Here is a 19,501-nt window from a genome sequence, read left to right on the forward strand (position 1 = left end):
TGCAAAATAAATTCATTTAGTTTTCAAAGCAAAATTGATGAACATCATCATTCCCAGGTAACTGAATAAATCAAATTCTATTTTGATTTCACGAGATTTTAACCAATGTTTTGGGAATCAGATTACTAAATTCACTGTACTTTTCCACCGCAGCTGCAAATCAAGAGTCCTTGGGCTGTTCCCAAATGACTGAGACTCGATATTTTTGAGTAACCTGGATTGGTGCCCATACGCTTGAGGCGTTCCTCGACCAGTGCGCACGGCAGGGACTGGAGTGCACAGTCGACAAGAAAAATAAAAGTATGATTTAATTTGGTTCTTTTAATTGACCTGTCGGAATAACATGGGCAGCCCAATGTCATCAGAAAAAGGGGACACGTTCACAACTTACAAACCCCCCCCTCCTCCTCTTCCTTCTCTTAAGGAGCTTAAATAAAAAGTAACCTGGATTGCTGTGCGTGCAAAGCAACAAAGTTCTGAGAACTACAAAGCCCTCAACACACAGCGAGCCACCCACAAAATGATGATGCGTGGTGAGCTCCAACGCGGATGTTGGTGACGTTCACGGCTGGTTTTGGAGTGTGCGCGGATCGCGCGCCGTTTCCAGTAGAAAGGAGCTCGCGGCAGCGCCGAGATTCCACGTTATTTGTGAAGCACAAAGGAAAATAAAGGGCCGCTCGGGCTCGCTGTGAGATTTGAAAAGAAAAATAAACGATGCCGCGTGTTTACGTCGGGAGGCTGAGTTACCAAGTCCGTGAGAAGGACCTGGAGAGGTTTTTCAAGGGTTACGGAAAGCTGCTGGAGGTGGATCTAAAAAATGGGTGAGAGATGCAAGCCCGGGAGAGAGGAGGGGGGGGGGGGGCTGCGGCGATGGTGGTGGCCGACCGGCCCCGGCCTTCACTTCACTTCACTTCACTCTCGGTATCGATATGATCCCCCCCCCCCCCAGTCTGTGGCTAACCAGATCTGACATGGGTCAGCCGGGAATCCCGGACTCCTTTATTTCGCTGCTGTGAGTGAAGGGTGGGTGGGGAAAGAGAGTTGCCGCGTGGATGAGCGGTATTGGGGAGAAAATGGCGGCAGCAGGTTGAGTGCTTGTGGGGTCAACAGCTGTGGGTGTCTGGGGCACGAAGGGGCAGGTCAAGCCCGGGTTTTTTTTGTGCCGTCCAGCCGTGTCGATGCGTAAAACTTAGCATTTCCCACCGTTGGTCGTTGCATTGCTTTGGTTTCGAAGTGTTTGCACAATGAAATTGCACTGTTAATATTTACGAGGAAATATAACATGCATTGCCCGATCAGCGTTTAATTTGTTGCTATTTTGTAAGGAAATGTGCAGCAGCATATTTGACCTAGACTTGGTGATAGCTAGCACTTTTCCATATTAATGCAATGGCCAATTGTTGCATCCATTTCATGTATAAAGGTATATGATTTCCACGTGGAGGTTGGGACCGACCCGGATAATAATCGATTCCATCATTGACTGAACATTTTTATTTACATTCCGGTCTGTTATCCAGGTTATTTTGCAAATAGTGAATTTGAACCGTCACAAAACAGCCACCATGTAGTAAATGACCAGTGCACCTCGTTACCGTCATTGTAAAACCTGAGGTCCTGGAAGTGGTTGGACAGAACCGCAGTGATCTCAAATTTACTATTTAATTCGAGATCCATATCGTTCCAAACCTTGAATTGGAGCGTGTGCATAATGAGGGATTTCGATGAAGTGAATAGGGAAAATTGTTTTCATTAGTTTGACTCTAATTAAAGGGCATATATTTAAGATCGCCAAAAGAACAAGGGAAAGCAGGGAGAAATAGATCTGTGGTGTTCGGATATAAAATGTCCTACCAGAAACGGCGGGGGAGGCAGAACCCATAATGGCTTTTAAAAGGGCAATGGATATTTGGAAAAAAAATAACGGGTATGGGGAAAGGGAAATATGGCATTAATATGGAAAAGTGCTAGCTCAGGTTAAATTTCGGTCAAATATGTTGCTGCACATTTCCTTACAAAATAGCAACAAATTAAACTCTTGATAGGACAATGCATGTTATATTTCCTCGTAAATATTATCAGTGCAATTTCATTGTGCATTAACAAATGCAAGCACTTCGAAACCAAAGCAACGCAACTACCAACGGTGGGAAATGGGAACAAGTGATTATCTTTCAGAGAGCTTACACAAGTGTGATGGGATAAATGGCTTCTTCTGTGCTATGAATTCAATGATTCTAAATTGGGAAAATTGCTTTAAATGTTAAAAAATTTGCAGTTTGCAACTTTCTTTTTAGTATTTTAGACTAAGTCAGCTGACTGTTCAGAGGCTTTTTAAGTCACACTCCAACACAGCTTCATTTGTGTAACATTAACCCTCACCGAATGTAAATAAAATAAACTGAAGTCACTCTTGCCCTTTCATCTTTCCTCATTCATTTTCCTTTGTTTTGAGTCCCATTTAAATTTACTAACCTTTCTCCCACCTGCAGAAAGCCATTTAAGTGTCAGATTTAGTCCATTTTTGGGGTCAAAGGAATTGCTGATGGATAGCGCTCGATCAGAAGTACCTGGATGTAAGATGTTGGTCATATGAACCATGCACAGATGTTCTGCATTGTTTTAATTGCAAAATTAATTCACTCCCTTCAGATATGGATTTGTTGAGTTTGAAGATTCGCGTGATGCTGATGATGCAGTTTATGAACTGAATGGGAAAGAGCTTTGTGGCGAGCGTATAATTGTGGAGCATGCAAGAGGACCACGTCGTGATGGGAGCTATGGCGGTGGTGGTTATGGTGGTGGTGGTCGCAGTGAGTGGTTTAATATCTCATTCAATATATCTTATGTTTAATTTTTGAATTTGCTTTTAAAAAATTTATAACGGTGTTTTTATTATTTAAATTGTGTAACAATGAAAGTGTTCATCCAAACCTTGTTAACGAGACCTTGATCTTTTAATTGAAAGAATCCAATGAGGCTAAGATGTCTGCCCGTTCCGATTGACCTTGGCTTTACCTTACAATATGTAGCCTTTGGCGTTTGGCTGACCTAATGGAAGCCATGACGACAGCTGCCTTTGCCATTAGACCCTGGGTGATGAGGATGCCAAGGGTTAGACATATCTGGTTAATCTGAACTAGGTGCCTGTTACCATATGTGTGTTATACCAAACTTCTAAAATCTGCTAGAATGTAAGTACATAATGTAATATTTAGTTTTAATATTTGGCAAAATATATGCAGACATGCATGGTCACATAATTGTAGCATTTAGTATAAATACAAAATATGTGTGAAATTGTAATGATTAACAATGAGTTTACTTAATATTCTGATCTATTTTCATTCTTATTCAAAATATTACAGATTTGTCATAATTTGAGTACTTACTGACTTTGTTAAACTTCTTAAGGCAGTGGTGGTTATGGATATCGAAGAAATGGGAGAGAGAAATATGGACCACCTGTCCGAACGGAGTTCAGACTCATCGTTGAAAATCTTTCAAGTCGTTGCAGCTGGCAAGATCTAAAAGTAGGTATTGGACGTATAGTTGATTTTCCAGATAATATTGGAAATTGAAGTTCCATTGTTCTCTGACCGTGGCTTTTTATTTCCGTCTTGAAGGATTTCATGAGACAAGCAGGAGAAGTGACCTATGCAGATGCTCATAAGCAGCGTATGAATGAAGGTGTTATTGAATTCAGGTCTTACTCTGATATGAAACGGGCTTTGGACAAGCTGGATGGCAGTGAAATCAACGCGAGAAAGATTCGTTTGGTGGAAGACCGACCACGCAATAGACGCTCTTCCTCTGCCAGTCGGTCACGGTGAGAGCTCATTTCAGTGCAGGCTTGCTAAGAAATATTTACTTGATGATAAATATCTTCCTATAAAGTTGCACGTGTTGTAACGTTGTTTGCACTTAGTTTGCTGCATATTGATTTTACAAGTGTATTCCGAGAAGACTGGTGGCTAATTTACTTATAAGAATCGGGCTTTAAAATCTTAGTGACTTTGCGTACAGCAACGCCACCTATATAGTGTGTTACTGTAGAACATCCAAAGGGACTTCTCAAGAAGATCAGACACTGGGAGTTGAGTGTAAAAACAGAAAATGCTGGAAATAGACAGTATCTCAGATACATCTATAAGAGGAAAAGGAAAGTAAATTTGAGTTTTGCGTTCTGAAGAAGGATTTTACCCAAAACGATAACTTTTCTCTATGGATGCTGACTGACCTGTTTTTCTAATATTTAGTTTTTTTATTTCCAGCATTTGCAGTTTTCTTTTTTCCTAAAGCTGAGGAAGGTTGGTGGAAGAGGTAGGTTTTGAGGGGGCTTTAGGAGGTGGTGAGAAATGTAGCAAGTAAATGGGTTTAGAAAAGAAGCTCCAGAAGTTAGGGATATGATGGCTGAAAGCTTTGCAACTGATAGATAGATGGGACACACTGGACTGAACCAACTGAAATGCACTACTGGAGGAAGCAGCAGAGGTACATTCTGAACAGCCATATTGAGGGGAGGGTGGGTTAAGGGTGATAGATGTGCAGGAAAGTGGTGCATAGAATGTAGATGGTAGGGATTAGGAGTTTATTTAAGATGCAGTTCAAAAGGCTGGTGAAAGGAAAGTTGGAGGATTTTGGAATTGATAAAGACGTGTGTGATATAGCTGTACAGGTGGGGGTCATATTCTCGACAGCATAGCTCTCGGTCACTGGAGCACGAAAGCTTCCCCATCACATCAAGGTTCAGTCCTTGGGGAAGGAATCGGTGAAAGGGCAGTGCAATGAAGCTGGACCATACAACTAAATCTTCTCTGCTGTTTTCTTGAATCATTGGAATACAATGTTGCAGCCATGCAAGATAGCATTATTGATTTGACATGGCTGTCTTGGTGCTTTGGGTAGGACAGAGACAAGATTGAAGGGATGTGAACATGGACTGGTTGAAAGAAAAAAGGAGCATGCATCTATATGGTGCCTTGCACAACCTCAGGATGTTGTCATCTAGAGAAACATAGCAGCCAATTTGCACACACTATTCCAGAAACAGCAATGAGACAAATGACCAGATAATCTGCTTCGGTGATGTTAGTTGAGGGATATATATTGGACTCTCTTTTTCGAATAGTGCCATCTTTTACATCTACCTCAGAAGGCAGACAGGGTCTCAGTTTAACGTCTTGTCTAAAAGGCGGGGCCTGCAACAGTGCAGCCGTCTTAGTTGCACTGAAGTGTCAACCTAGATTATGTGTTTATCTTGCCGAAACCCTCATCCATGCCATTGTTACTCGACCAAAGCTCTCCTGGCCGGCTTCCCATCTTCCACCTTCCATAAACACGAGCTCATCCAAGACTCTGCTAACTCTCACCAAGTCCTGTTCACCCATCACCCCCATGCTTGTTGACCTACGTTGGCTCCTGATCTGGGAACGTCTCTGGTTTTAAAATTTGCATCCTTGTTTTCAAATCCCTCTAGGGCCTCGCCCCTCCTCCAGCTCTACAACCCTCCAAGATCAATGTGCTCCTCCAATTCTTGCCTCTTGCACATCCCAGATTTTAATCGCTCCACCATTGGCGGCTGTGCTTTCAGCTGCCTAGACCCTAAGTTATGGAATTTCCCCCTTAAACCTCTCCAAAGGCTATGGGCCCCGACAACATCCCGGCTGTAGTGCTGAAGACTTGTGCTCCAGAACTAGCCGCTCCTCTAGCCAAACTGTTCCAGTACAGCTACAACACTGGCATCTACCCGACAATGTGGAAAATTGTCCAAGTATGTCTGTCCACAAGAAGCAGGACAAATCCAATCCGGTCAATTACCGTCCCATCAGTCCAATCTCAATCATCAGCAAAGTGATGGAAGGTATCGTCGACAGTGCTATCAAGCGGCACTTACTCATCAATAACCTGCTCACCGATGCTTGGTTTGGGTTCTGCCAGGACCGCTCTGCTCCAGACCTCATTACAGCCTTGGTCCAAACATGGACAATTGTAAACAATTTTACAACACCAAGTTATAGTCCAGCAATTTTATTTTAAATTCACAAGCTTTCGGAGACTTCCTCCTTCCTCAGGTAAAGGAAGGAGGAAGTCTCTGAGGAAGGAGGAAGTCTCCGAAAGCTTGTGAATTTAAAATAAAATTGCTGGACTATAACTTGGTGTTGTAAAATTGTTTACAATTGTCAACCCCAGTCCATCACCGGCATCTCCACATCATGCCAAACATGGACGAAAGAGCTGAATTCCAGAAGTGAGGTGACATCAAGGCAGCATTTGACCGAGTGTGGCACCAAGGAGCCCTAGTAAAATTGAAGTCAATGGGAATCATGGGGAAAACTCTCCAGTGGCTGGAGTCATACCTAGCACAAAGGAAGATGGTAGTGGTTGTTGGAGGCCAATCCTCTTAGCCCCAGGACATTGCTGCAGGAGTTCCTCAGAGCAGTGTCCTCGACCCAACCATCTTCAGCTGCTTCATCAATGACCTTCCCTCCATCAGAAGGTCAGAAATGGGGATGTTTGCTGATCATTGCACAGTGTTCAGTTCCGTTCTCAACCCTTCAGATAACACAGCGTCCCTGCCCGCATGCGGCAAGAACTGGACAACATCCAGGCTTGGGCTGATAAGTGGCAAGTAACATTCGTGCCAGGCAATGACCATCTCTAACGAGTCTAACCACCTCCCTGTGACATTCAACGGCATTACCATCGCCAAATCCCCCACCATCAACATCCTTGGGGGTCACTATTGACCAGAAACTTAACTGGACCAGCCACATATAAATACTGTGGCTACAAGAGTGGGTCAGAGGCTGGGTAACTCACCTCCTGACTCCCCAAACTATCTACAAGGCATGAGTCAGGAGTGTGATGGAATACTCTCCACTTGCCTGGTTGAGTGCAGCTCCAACAGCACTCAAGCTCGACACCATCCAGGACAAAGCAGCCTGCTTGATTGGCACCCCATTCACTCCCTTCACCACCGGCGCACCGTGGCTGCAGTGTGTACCATCCACAGGATGCACTGCAGCAACTTGCTATGTTTGCTGCACCCAAATGTATTCTCTTGACTTCGACATTGAGGCTAATGGTGGTGCTCTCCTCCAGCTATGATCAGCTAACTTGACATAGTGCATGGATTAAACTTGGGTCTGCATGGTCTCTATGTCTTAACAGCACATTGAACTGCTATATCTTTATTTGAGTAATGTTTAAACTGATTGGGTACCATAAAGATGGTAATGACGGTGACTTTCTTTTTTTTAAAAAACGTAGTCAATTAGAAAATGTGATTTACTGAGAAAGGTATATATTTCAAAATAAAATGATTGTCAAAAATCACTCTCCCGTTATTGGGAGTAGCCATATTGCTTTCAGGTAATATTTTAATTCACAGATCTAGGTCTCGAGGTCGACGTCATTCTCGTAGTAGAAGCCGTAGGAGCAGCCGAAGCAGATCTGGCAGCGCCTCAAAGAGCAGGTCACGTTCTCGGTAAGTAAGTTATTGAATGACTTTGTGTATGCTAAGTGGTGTTGGAGAGCACATTTTACTGGTTGTGGCATGGCATATGTTAGATCTGTTGAGCTCTTAACATGATCCAATCTTGCACAAATTGTTCTTTTGATAGTGGCTTTTGATACAAAATGGTAAAATTGAATTGCAGCTTATTACTGAAGGTATGTAATAATGTCATAGTTAATTCTTGAAAAATCTCCACGCTTACACTAATGTGCATAGGCATTATAAAAGCAGAATATCTAGGCAGTCCAATATAATGGAGCGTTGTACATTTGGAGCACTTTAGAGATAAAGGGGCCACGAGTGGAATTCTGGTAGATCCAGTATGGGTGTGTCACATGTGGCCCTGAACTTTGGCAATCTGGCTATTAAAATCCAACCAACACTCGTTTGCTTTTTTTATTTGTTAGTTTGCCCCTTTTGAATTTTGTGGACTTTTTTTTAGCACTGTTGTTTCGTTGATGGATAAATCCTAATCAGTACAACAGCTTCTGTCTATATCCATAACATGGGGTATAAATGTTCATTTGCATTTTATGTGGCCCATGGTTGTATGGTAGGCACCATATTGTCCAAAAGCAACACCTGCATTGTGGCATTGAATTTTATTTGTGTGAACACTCCATTTTTGAGTTTTTTTTGGGGGGGTGTGGTGGTGTAGGTTATGCTTTAGGTTTTTTTTTACAAATGTCTGTTCTCAATTTGTCAGCAGTCTAGGAGAGTGGGTGTGTCAAAACACATTGCCTTGATAGTGGCTCAAGGATTAATGTCTTTGAACAATTGGACTGTGTTCATGCTTAATGTATCTATTATATTTATATTTGAATTAAGAGATCCAGGCATCCTTTGTGAAGTTGCTGTTTCATATCTGAACTTTCCGGAAAAAGGTTACTTAATTTCAAATGTTGCATTAAACCACAGTAGTCTGTTCTTGGGTGCTGAAAATGGCCTCTAAATCAAATTCTTTGAAGAATTTTATGAAGTTTGCCACAAAAATATTTTAGGTGTCCTTTCTGTTCAGCTATCCTGTTCTTAATTTGCCTAACTAACTTCAGTAATTGAGGTAAGTGGTTGGGGTTCTTCATTTGTGCATAGGAACCTAATTTTATTTTCATAGGTAGAAGATGTGTGCTGGTTCATTTATAATTTGTACGGGTCCAAAGTATACATCTACAAGTGAATTTGGGAATAGACTAGTTTTTGCCCGTGTTTGATCAGCGCTCACCATAGTGATTTGTGCTTTTGATGTCTTCCGGTGTTTTCTCCTCCTCCCCATTTGTGAATTAGAATATCTACAATTCATTGGGCCTAATTATTTGACATTTTTGCCAAATTTTCCTCCCTTATCCTGAAGGTATTAACTCCGTTACATGTATTTCCGGGTGCCCTCTGCCACCTTGTCCAAGTGGCTATTATTTGTCAGCATCAGCGGCGGGGTAGCTTTTTGTTTGACCATGGGAAGTTTTGGGGCTAAACCTGATCCTGTCTTTACTGGATATAGCACTTGCACGTCCATTGAGGGCTGCTGGATAGTACTCGACTGGGAACCCTTGCTGACTGGCTTTTTTTCCCTTTACCTAAGCTGGGTGGGAAACCTGAAGAACAATTAGAGTCCTAAGGCAGTGATCAACTAGCTCAGCATACTGAGCCCTTTCTGATCTGAATGGCTTCGCTACTCACTCAATAAACTCTATATGCAATGTTTTTTAAATATTGCAAATCATTGGCATTCTATTTGATTGAATTATGTCTAATCTGAGGTCTGCCTTGCTAAATTTATTGTGCAAAAAAAAGTGGATGTTATCAATGGAATAATAACTTTTCTTTTGTATTTCTAAATTCAGATCACGAAGCAAGGACCGTTCCCGGTCCAAATCAAAGTCTCCAGAAAGGAAATCCAGATCAAGAAGTAATTCCAAAGTCAAGTCTGATCCGGGTTCTCGCTCCCGGTCTCCAAGCAAATCGAAATCTGAATTGAATAATAAATCACACAGCAGATCTAAATCCCCTCAAGTAAATGGTAAAGGAGATGCTAAATCAATGTCTCGTTCGCGTTCAAAGTCCCGCTCAAGATCAAGAGAAGTGTCTCTACCTACATCACCAGTGAAATCGAAGCCAAAATCAGAAAACGTGTCTCCATCCAACTCTCATTCTAGATCAGTGTCTCGGTCCCGATCTAGATCTGTGTCCAGGTCCAGATCTGGATCTAAGGATTAGCAACAAACTTCTCAAACGCTGAATTCCAGTTGGATGTTTTCCTTAAAATAGCTGTATATGTAAATGCAACTTTGAAACTCCAGAATTTTTCAAACTGGTGTTTTTCTTTCTAGTGTAGAGTACAGTATAGGGATGATTGTATATAAACCTTCAGATTACTAAATCCTGTTAAGCAATAAGTGCAAATATAGCAGTTGCTTTTTTTCTTTCATCTATTGATAACCTTTTCAAAATTTAATGTGCTATTTGAGGGTTGCTTTGATTTTATTTTCCTATTATTGCTGGGGTACTGCACAAAGTCTTGTGCATGAAGAACTGTTGCAGAACATTTTGATAGTTACACTTTATTTTAGTGCCAAAACTCTACTTTTTAAATATATAAGTTCAAATAAATTAATTCTGCTCCCTGGCGTGACTTTGTATGCAGCAGGCATAGAAGTACTTTTGTGGAGGTGGCAAGGTTATAAATTGTGTATAATGCACCCTGGAGTTTCTAATGTCATGCTTAGTTACTCTGATCTATGGTGCTTGTCATATGTAGTTATGCCATACATAGTAACAATATAATCTTGTCAAGCTTACATGTAGCTGAGAAGAGCTTTGTAGGCTAAAATGACTTTTCTAAATAACATTGCACATATTGTATGGGACACATTCTTTACAGTCGAATATGCGCAACCCTCCATTTATTATGAAAGTAATCTATTCTAATTTAGGTTGTTGATCTTTGTGCAGGCCAGCATTTACAGATGCATGGTTTTTTTTTACACCTGGAACATATTTGAAATATGCATGGTTTCAATAAAGCATTTTATTGCAACTTTTGTCACTTTATTTCTTGTGGACTTCACTGCTTTGTCTTAAATGTTTAATACATGCATATCTTAGTAAAGTAGTAGATGAGCATAGCAATCTTTTTAAAATTAAGACTTTTCAAATTGTTCTAAGCAGGATGTCTAAATATCAGAGAGCATGCTGCATAAGATACACAAGCCAACTTCAGTATAATGACATTTAAGAATTCCTAGGATGAAATTATGGCGTACTTTACACATGCCATGTTTTTTCAGAGAAATCTGGAAAGTACATGATGCCAGTTAATTGCAATATGTGTCTATTTCAGCACATGCACGCAGCTCTTAGTAGCAGTGTGACCAGTGTAACTTTGTGCAGCATGACATGTATAACATGTCATGCTGCACTAAGGGTTTTTAAAACTAAGGGTTTTTAAGCAGTACGCTGCAGCCACAGTATGCTGGTGGTGGAAGGAGTGGATCTGATGGCTTTGTCCTGGACAGTGTTGAGCTTCGAGTGTTGCAGCTGCATCCATCCAGGCACTCCTGACTTGTGCCTTGTAGGTTGTGTCGAGGCTTTGGGGAGCCAGGAAGTGAGCCACTTACTGACCTCTAGTAGCCATGGCATTTATCTGGTTGGTCTAATTGAGTTTCTGGTCAATGATGACTCCCCATGATGGTGAAGCAATTGGATGTTAAGGGGAGGTGGTTAGGTTCTCTCTTCTTTGGGGTAGTCGTTCCTAGTACTTGTATGGTGTGTATGTTGCTTGCCATTTACCAGCAGTGACCAGCCTGGATATGCAGAGCTGCCACTTCCTATTGGTGAATTATGACTGTGCAATAAACAAGGTTAATAACTTCTACCCAAACCAATGAAGGCAATTGATTTAATGTTAAAGGCATATTAAATAAGTATGCACAATTACATTTGAAAATGTGTGTGCTCTATTTCCCTTTAAAATTTTTAACCCAATAAGGAATTTATGAATTACTCTTATCTCCTGAATAATCTGACATTTTGTCCCTGTTGAGATTGGCTAGCTGAGCATCAACTGGGGTTTGCAGTTGGGGCATTCCTTGTCTCTATGGCTCAGTTCCACATTCAGAATACTGTACTCATCCAAGCACTTGGTAAAATATGAAAAAATATATAGGAGATATATAGCTGGTTTGTCAGTATTTGAAAAGAGGAAAGACAACATTCTTGTTACAGGCTATTTGTGAGTTCAATTTTTAATGAATTTTTTTAATGAATTTATGTGCTCAATAAAGTGAGCGATGTCAGTGGGAAGGGCATTTTATTTTGGACACCTGGTGTTGTCTTTAATATTGTTTGGTTAGGTAGCAAATAGCCAGATATAGAATAACTTTTGCTCTGACCCACACCAACCATGCCACGATAACAATATTCACATAAACTGAAAGGTATAGTGAGGAGTTCTCCATGGAGAATTTATGAATTAAAAAATGTTAACTTGATTACAATTCCAAAGGCTCATTTGTATAACTGAAGTTTATCATAAACTGATTTGATAAAATGGATGTTTGGTCAGAGTGCTTTAAGGAATATTAACTATAGTGACCTAAGTAGACAGGAGGTTTTCTGAGTACCACAAAGGTTTTGGAGAGTCATGAAGGTTTTGGAAATATTAAGATTTTGTTTTGAAAAATTAAGTTGAGATATAGGATGATTTGGTAAAATAGATACCAGTATGTGTGCAACGTGTTAGACACTAGTTTAAAAAAAAATTGCTGTTCAGCTGGGTGGAAAGACAAGTACAGATGACTTGCTGGAGATGGACGCCAGAGGCAGAACCTAATCCAACCTAAGTGTTGGAATAAAAACAGAAAATGCTGGAAATACTCAGCATCTGTGGAGAGAGAAACAGAGTTAACATTTCAGGTGGGTGATGTTTTGTCAGAACTGGAAGAAGTTTGAGATTTAACAGTTTTTAAGCAAGTACAGAGCTAGTGAAGAGGGGTGGGTAATGTTGGATATAGCTGTTAACCTACTACCTCTGCAAATATGTTGTATATTTTGTGTTGTCAAATGAATCCAACTTCCAAAGGACAACAGCTCTCCGAAAGAAAGCAGCACAATCATTACAAAACGTTTTCTTATTCCCATACAACAAAAATAATTTGTAAATTAAAAAATACAGAAATCTGATAGCCCTGGCGATCCTCTACACATTGCCTTTGATGCCAGGGTGACGGTAAACCCAAGGTTGAAAACCTGTAGAATAGTGGGGAGGTTTTCATAGCATCTGGTTTTGCAATATCTGACAGGGGTGGTGGAGTTGGAGCTGACATTGGAAGGTAGATTTCTGAGTCTTCCCCTGCGATCTTTGCATGTCAGAAAATTGGGACTCATTAAAACCTACTCTTGGGTGCTTAAAATAAAGTTTAAAAAAATACATGGTTTCTAATGCATTTGAGAAACAGACTGCTAAAGTTTTAAATACATTCTATAGAAAAAAAAGTTAAATTAAGCAAAGAAAATGAAAGCGTTGGGAATTCAGGATAAAAACTCTGGACGTCCCAGCAATACAAAAAAAAGCTTATTTGAGTGTTTTAAGTATCTGCAGAAAGGGAGGGTGACTACACCACTGAAAGCGTTGCACATGCGCACGAACAACACTCATCCCCGCAAGCCAAGACGCGATTGAGCATTGTATTGGTAAGAAAACCAAATTATTTCAGTATTAGTAAAATAATATAAAAGGCTTAAATTTAAAAAAAACAAGATCCCGCCGGGCAGTTAGCGTTTGCACTTATTTTACAGTTCGATAATATTTTTCTCTATTCCTGCCAAATTGATTCATTGCATTTTAGTTAATGTTTTACCGCGGATGTCACTTTTTAACTAAAAATAATATTTTTTTACGGAAATCAGAGAAAGCAACGCACACACGTGATTCAGATGTGCCGTGCAATGTGTGCAGTTGCAATTTGTAAATTTGATACCTTTTTCATTTTTGTAACTTTTCGTTAACTGTATCTCCGCTGAGAATTAAAGAGATAAAATTGGGAAACGAAAATGGGATTTAGTGGCGGTGTGACCATCAATTCAGGGTGTTCGTATGTATCTAAGTGAAAGGCATGTATCCTACTTAATTTTATTGTAGCTTCTGTTCTTGGCTGACTGTCAGCTCCGCCATTTTGGTAAGAAATGAAACCTATTGCATGGTTTTATTAGTCAATAAAGATGAATGATAATTCCTAATTAATGATCAGGACATTCACCGCACAAGAAGACCTGGCTATCGTGCTAGATTTTATTAAAATAAAAGATTTTTTTATGATCACAGAAATGTACAGTAGCAGGATTTTTGCCATTTAGACTGCAGCGATTTAACGAAATATTTACTGTTTCTTTAATTATAACATTTTTTTTGCAGTTATTTTCTGATCATTTTGCGCAGGATATAAAATATCCTTTTTTGTTTTAGGCAATTAGCATTCGCTTTGAGAAATTCTATGAAGAAATATTTGATTTTTTGTCCAGCAGTATATATTTATTGAATGCTGGAAATGAAGAAAATGTTATGCATATTGACAAGAATATATTTTAAAATTAACTCTTGTGTTGTGCGTTAATTATAAAATGAAAAGCAATGGTGATTTAGTGCACGTTGAACATTATCTCATTCCACCGTGGTATGTTGTGTGGATTCAGCAAATAAGCAGGTATTGAAATGCTGGAATTACAATTTTTTTTTGAAAATTGATGTATTTCAATTGGATACATTTATAAGCCTTTAAAATTCTTAATTGCAGTAATAAAATTTCCCTAGTGGTCAATTGAATCTGGCAATAATTGATTATAAAGTAATTGGGGAAGGGAATGCCTCTTTTGTAAAAAAAACAAAAGGAAAAAAATGAGAGTAGTTTACTTTGCAAAAATAGACATAAGACCGTGATAAAATAGTGATAAGATATTCTAATAGGGTTATGCGGTCGACAAATATTTACTTTTTGATGGATAAATAGCTATCCCATTCTAGTATGACAAAAGCAAAATACTGCGGATGCTGGAAATCTGAAATAAAAACAGAAAAGCTGGGAACGCTCAGCAGGTCAGGCAGCATCTGTGGAGAGAGAAACAATGTTAATCTTTCTGATCGATGACATTTTAACAAAATTAGAAGATGTTAGAGATGAACAGCTTTTAAGCAAGTGCAGAGCCAATGAAAAGGGCGGGTGGGGCGCAGGGGAAAATAACAAATGGGAGTGGTCTAAGAGTGGAGAGTGGGAATGATTAAATGACAAAAGTGATGATGGTGCAAGGCAAAATGAGGTGATAATGAGACAAGTATAGAAACAAAATATGGGTCCAGAGGAGGTGTTAATGGTTACAGTAGAATAGCAGAGGAGGAGGGAGGCACTGAAAATCTGGCAAAGAGAAGGATTCCATGGTCCAGGAATCTGGCGGAAGAAAGGCATGTAGACCCCAGGGGTGCAGACCACCCTGCGGGCTGTGTACCTATAGTGAATTCCCACCCCAAGTATCAGCCTCCACTTCCAGTGACTCCAGCCATCCTCCGTTACCAGCACCTGCTGTCTGAGAGAAAATGGGAGCAGTGCTTAAGATCAAAAGTTGTTAAACTCAATGTTAAGGCTGAAAGGCTGTAAAGTCAGCGCGGACTCGATGGGCCGAATGGCCTTCGGCCGTGCTGTAACCGTGTTATGATTCTAAGTGCCTAGTTGAAAGAAGAGGTGCTGTTCCTGGAGCTTGTATTGAGCGTAGGAGGCCAAGGCCAAAGAGGTCACAGAGGGGGTCGGATGAAGAATTAAACTGGCAAGCATTCGGAAGCTCATGGTCATGCTTGCAGACTAAATGGAGGTGTTCAGCAAAGCGATCACCCAATCTGTGTTTGGTCTCCCCAGTGTAGAGGAGACCGCATCGTGAGGAGCGAATACGGTATATCAAGTTGGAAGAAGTACAAGTAAATCGTTGTTTCACCTGGAAGGAGTGTTTGGGGACCTGGACGGTGGGAAGGGAGGAGGTGAAAGGACAGGTGTTCCAACCCCTGCACTTGCGTAAGAAGGTGCAGGGGGAAACAAAGCGGGAGTTGTGGGTGATGGAAGGGTGGACCAGGGTATCATGGAGGGAACAGTCCTTCAGAATGCTGAAAGGGGAGGGGAAGATGTATTTAGTGGTGGCATTGCGCGGGAGCTGGCAGAGAATGATCCGTTGAATGCGGAGGCTAAGGGGGTAGAATGTGAAGACAAGGGGCACCCTATTTTGGTTCTGGGAGGGAGGGAGAAGAGGTGAGGGCGGAAGTGCTGGAAATGGGACACACACTGTCGAGGGCCCTGTCAACCATGTTGGAGGGGAATTTTCAGCTGAGCAAAAGGAAATCATTTCGGAAGCTCTGGTTGTGAACGTGACATTGTCGGAACAAATGTACTTCTAACTGGTTCTGCTAGCTTCACTTATATTTCCTTGGAAAGTAGACATGAACATAGGAACAGGAGTAGGCCATTCAGCCCCTTGTGCCTGCTCCGCCATTTGATAAGATCATGGCTGATCTGTGATCTAACTCCATATACCCGCCTGAGAAATATAAACTCTATTCCTGTATTGTTTGGTAAGTTACTAGTCAGCAGCCCTGAGGTATGCAGCAATGGAAATTGTTAGATCCCTCTAAAGTTTGACTGAACAAAGCACTTATACACTGGAAATTACTTTTATATGGTTTAGTCCTTTAAATTTGGGAAGTGTTTTCATCTAATTAATATAAATCCTCTCCCTACAGGTTAATCATTTCATACTTTGTGTCCTGCATTTTTCAGTCACATCTTATTGTTTCCCAATCAATCAACACTTCTTATCATTTTCAGGTGCTATTTTGAAACAGTTCCACAGCTTTAACTTACTTGGTCCAAAACTGGGTTGAATACTAAGTGGGACTTACTCCCAGTACTTTGCAGTACTTATAGTAATTGAAACCCTTTTTGAGTTGTTTTTTGCAAGTTGTGATTACCCACAAAGAATTCCTATAAAAACTGAGGAGAACTCACCACTCATGACATAATTGTCCATTGGAACTCTTGGAATCTTCTGATACAATGACTTTTAAAACTCCGAAGAAATCAAATAGTCTTCTCGAGCCTCAAACAACGAACCAGCCTATTCTTAACTTATGACCTTGTGAGTAGGACTGATTGTTGAATTTTGCAAACATCACTTGAGTCAGTTGCAATCAGCTGGTGAACCATTAATAGAATGAATAGCAGAGTGGGATTGGAGGTCCTGATGCCCAGCAGTGTGATTCCACCCAGTGAAATCAGCCTACAGATGGTAACCAGCAACAGCTCTACTCAGAACACTCGTCTGTCAACTAAAGCCTTCATTATTCCAGGTACGGTACTTTTGAATGATGAAGGACACCTATAAATAAAATATAAATTATATATTGTCTAATTTCACAAGACAATGCATATTTTATTTTTTATTCAACTGTATTAAGGTGGATCTTTTCAACATATTTGGACAAATTCTTAAAGAATGCAGAATAAAAGTATTCAAGTATGAATGAACATGATTTAAATTCTACTCACTACCACTTATTACGGTTGTGTTGGTTGCTTGTCTTTTTATATGTTTTAGTTAAGTCCTTTTTTTACTTCATACATAAAGATTTATGTACTCGTACATTAGCGCTGTAGTTTGAAGTTGGTATTGTAGTCGTATAATTTACATATATTGTAAATATTTTAGGTAAGATTTAGTTAAGGAGAGTAATAGATACATCATTGAAAGAATAATAAAATTACCATTTATATGTTGCATATACACGTTAACATGTAAATCGACATTTATTCAACTTGTTAGAATTTTGGGAAGGAACAATTGACTCCAAGGCATAATTACACATGAGAAGGGGAGTCTAGTATGCCTTCGCGATAAATTATCTCTCCATCCATACAGAAGGAAGACATTGTGGGACTGGGAGAGATGCACATGTGGGTAAAAGAAGAACGATAGAATACAAGGAGTAAAGAGGGCTTCTATTGAGTTGCTATTGTTAAGAAAATAGTAACGTTTAGTATTTCAGTTCAAGTTCCAAGTTCAGTATAATTTAAGTTGGTCTGGATCAAAGCAAACTGAATACCCAAACTAAATGTCATATTTATATCAGCCATCAGGTATCAAGACTAAAAATGTCTTAAAGCAGTAATAACTTTTAATTTGTTTTTAAATAAGGATAACATCATTTTAAAATATATATTAAATCCAGTTACATTTGTAACTGCAATATAAAGTTGACTGTTAATTATGTTAAGAAGAAAGCATTACAATATCAATATAATTCACCCACACCAAAGGTCAAGATTTTTTGGTTGTTACAGTTTTATTTGCCCAGATATAAGTTTGTAGATCTCAAAGAATGTAAATTTGTTGCAGGCTGGCTAAATTTAAATATATATTGCCAGATTTTGCTTGTGTTTGCTTTCTTTCAAATATAAATACAGTTAATCCAGCAGAGAGTTATCGAAAAGCTCACAGTTGCTCCCGAGAAAACCAAGGTGTTTCTTTGCCAACCAAAGTGGAACAGTCAGACAGCACCGCACCTGTGACGGCAACAATTACGCCGCAGATTAGTGGAGTGCACAAATATGACACGGTCAGTGTTTTGGAATGGAAAGATGGGATAGCTACCTTACCAGGGAGCAATTTGAAGGTTAGCATTTTTGATTGAACTTTATACAACATTCATCCTTTTGTCCTTTTGAAAAATATGCTATATAGTAGATACAGTCATGAATCAAATGGAGGCATTTTCTTGAAAAGCATCATTTTCCTTTCCCCCTCCATTTTTCTTTTTGATTTGTTTCCCTTGTTCCTACTTTCTTGGAGGCAATGTCTCATGCTGAGGTATTGTTGCTGGGTAATATCTCTCCCAAGTTGACTTATTTATGTGCGAGCCTGGCTATTGAGTGACAGTAGGCCATACAGCTGTATGGCCATCACAGCTAAGCCTGACCAAATTTTACAAATGAAGACTTCCATTAGGGGGTTGTTGATCGTATATGAAACAAGAACTGTGGCTGACTTTTCTTTCCCTAGCCGAAGATGCAGAGGCCAAATTAAAGTTGCTTTCACATTGTGGCAATATTGCTGACAATGGGTCCTGCCAAGTTGCTGGCACTGCGACAGAAAAAATTACACTTACTTGCAAATATTGGAGCAAAGATCCAGTTTTTACTTGGTCTCCCAATCTGCCTCTGCTTCCTGGAGCTCTGTGGACAACTCAGTAAATTAATTGATCAGCTGCAGATGAAATTCCCAAGACATTGTGGAGATTATGATGTCCTGATGTCAGTACTTTGGCCAATTGCGTGTGCACTGGTATAGGAATGTTTGCATATTGACAGAACTAGAGGGTTTCTAATACAGGAGCTAACCTAGAGAAACAATAGAGTGGATTAAGTGCAAAGTGTTGCTTTTTATATGCACCCATAGGTGACTATAAATTCATATAAGACAAAATATGGCCAATTTTACTTTGCTGTCTCCCAATTCTCTCTCACTGGACAGCACCCGAATTTGGTGTAAAACCTGGCTGCCAGCCTTGGGGCTTTCTGGCTGTTGTTGGAAAACAGCCGCTATAAGATCCCAAGGCCCAAAGGTCTGGAGGGCTAACTTACCTGGTTTATAAGCTCTGTCCCCCTTTTTCAGGCCTCCTCAGACCTTCTGATCTGAGGGGGGTCCTGATGCAATCTCCATTGCCAGCTTCTTGGACTACCCCTGTTCCAGGGCTGCAATGTCAGGACATTGAGGTAGTAGGATGGAATTACTGCATTCCATCTTATTTCCATTGAGGCACTATTGAATGGGTAGTCCGGCTGTGCCCCTTAAGGGAAGCTTTAGAAAACCCAGGCATTGCAAAGGGGTCAAAGACCCAATGTTATTCCTTTTCCTATGTTTTGTACCTGGGGAATAAGTGCTCTCCAGGCGCAAAGT

At 40.2% G+C, this 19,501-nt stretch overlaps 2 protein-coding genes across 2 annotated transcripts in view; both read left to right on the plus strand.

Annotated features, from left to right (window-relative positions):
* Window positions 1–581: 581 nt before the first annotated feature.
* On the plus strand, window positions 582–10,557 carry LOC137335196 (serine/arginine-rich splicing factor 6-like). The gene is made up of 6 exons (XM_068000407.1): window positions 582–821; window positions 2,653–2,813; window positions 3,415–3,533; window positions 3,627–3,829; window positions 7,394–7,489; window positions 9,361–10,557. Exons 1-6 carry the CDS (start codon window positions 715–717, stop codon window positions 9,731–9,733), a joined length of 1,059 nt encoding a protein of 352 aa, XP_067856508.1. The 5' UTR covers window positions 582–714; the 3' UTR covers window positions 9,734–10,557.
* A 6,153-nt stretch (window positions 10,558–16,710) lies between these two features.
* The window catches only part of l3mbtl1 (L3MBTL histone methyl-lysine binding protein 1), a 50,599-nt gene continuing 47,808 nt past the window's right edge, over window positions 16,711–19,501 (plus strand). The window contains exons 1-2 of the mRNA XM_068000792.1: window positions 16,711–16,895; window positions 18,010–18,218. Coding sequence (XP_067856893.1) covers window positions 16,760–16,895; window positions 18,010–18,218 — 345 coding nt within the window. The 5' untranslated portion in view covers window positions 16,711–16,759. The remainder of the gene's footprint in view (window positions 16,896–18,009; window positions 18,219–19,501) is intronic.

This window comes from Heptranchias perlo, chromosome 19 (genome assembly GCF_035084215.1).
Source record: "Heptranchias perlo isolate sHepPer1 chromosome 19, sHepPer1.hap1, whole genome shotgun sequence".
NCBI lineage: Eukaryota > Metazoa > Chordata > Chondrichthyes > Hexanchiformes > Hexanchidae > Heptranchias > Heptranchias perlo.

What these genes read in the sequence shown, in the direction of transcription:
- LOC137335196 (XM_068000407.1), top strand. Translation starts at nt 715, where the DNA reads ATGCCGCGTGTTTACGTCGGGAGGCTGAGTTACCAAGTCCGTGAGAAG. An exon ending in TTATGGTGGTGGTGGTCGCA is followed by an intron (nt 2,814 to 3,414) that starts GTGAGTGGTTTA and finishes AAACTTCTTAAG; the next exon opens with GCAGTGGTGGTTATGGATAT. An exon ending in AAGAGCAGGTCACGTTCTCG is followed by an intron (nt 7,490 to 9,360) that starts GTAAGTAAGTTA and finishes TTCTAAATTCAG; the next exon opens with ATCACGAAGCAAGGACCGTT.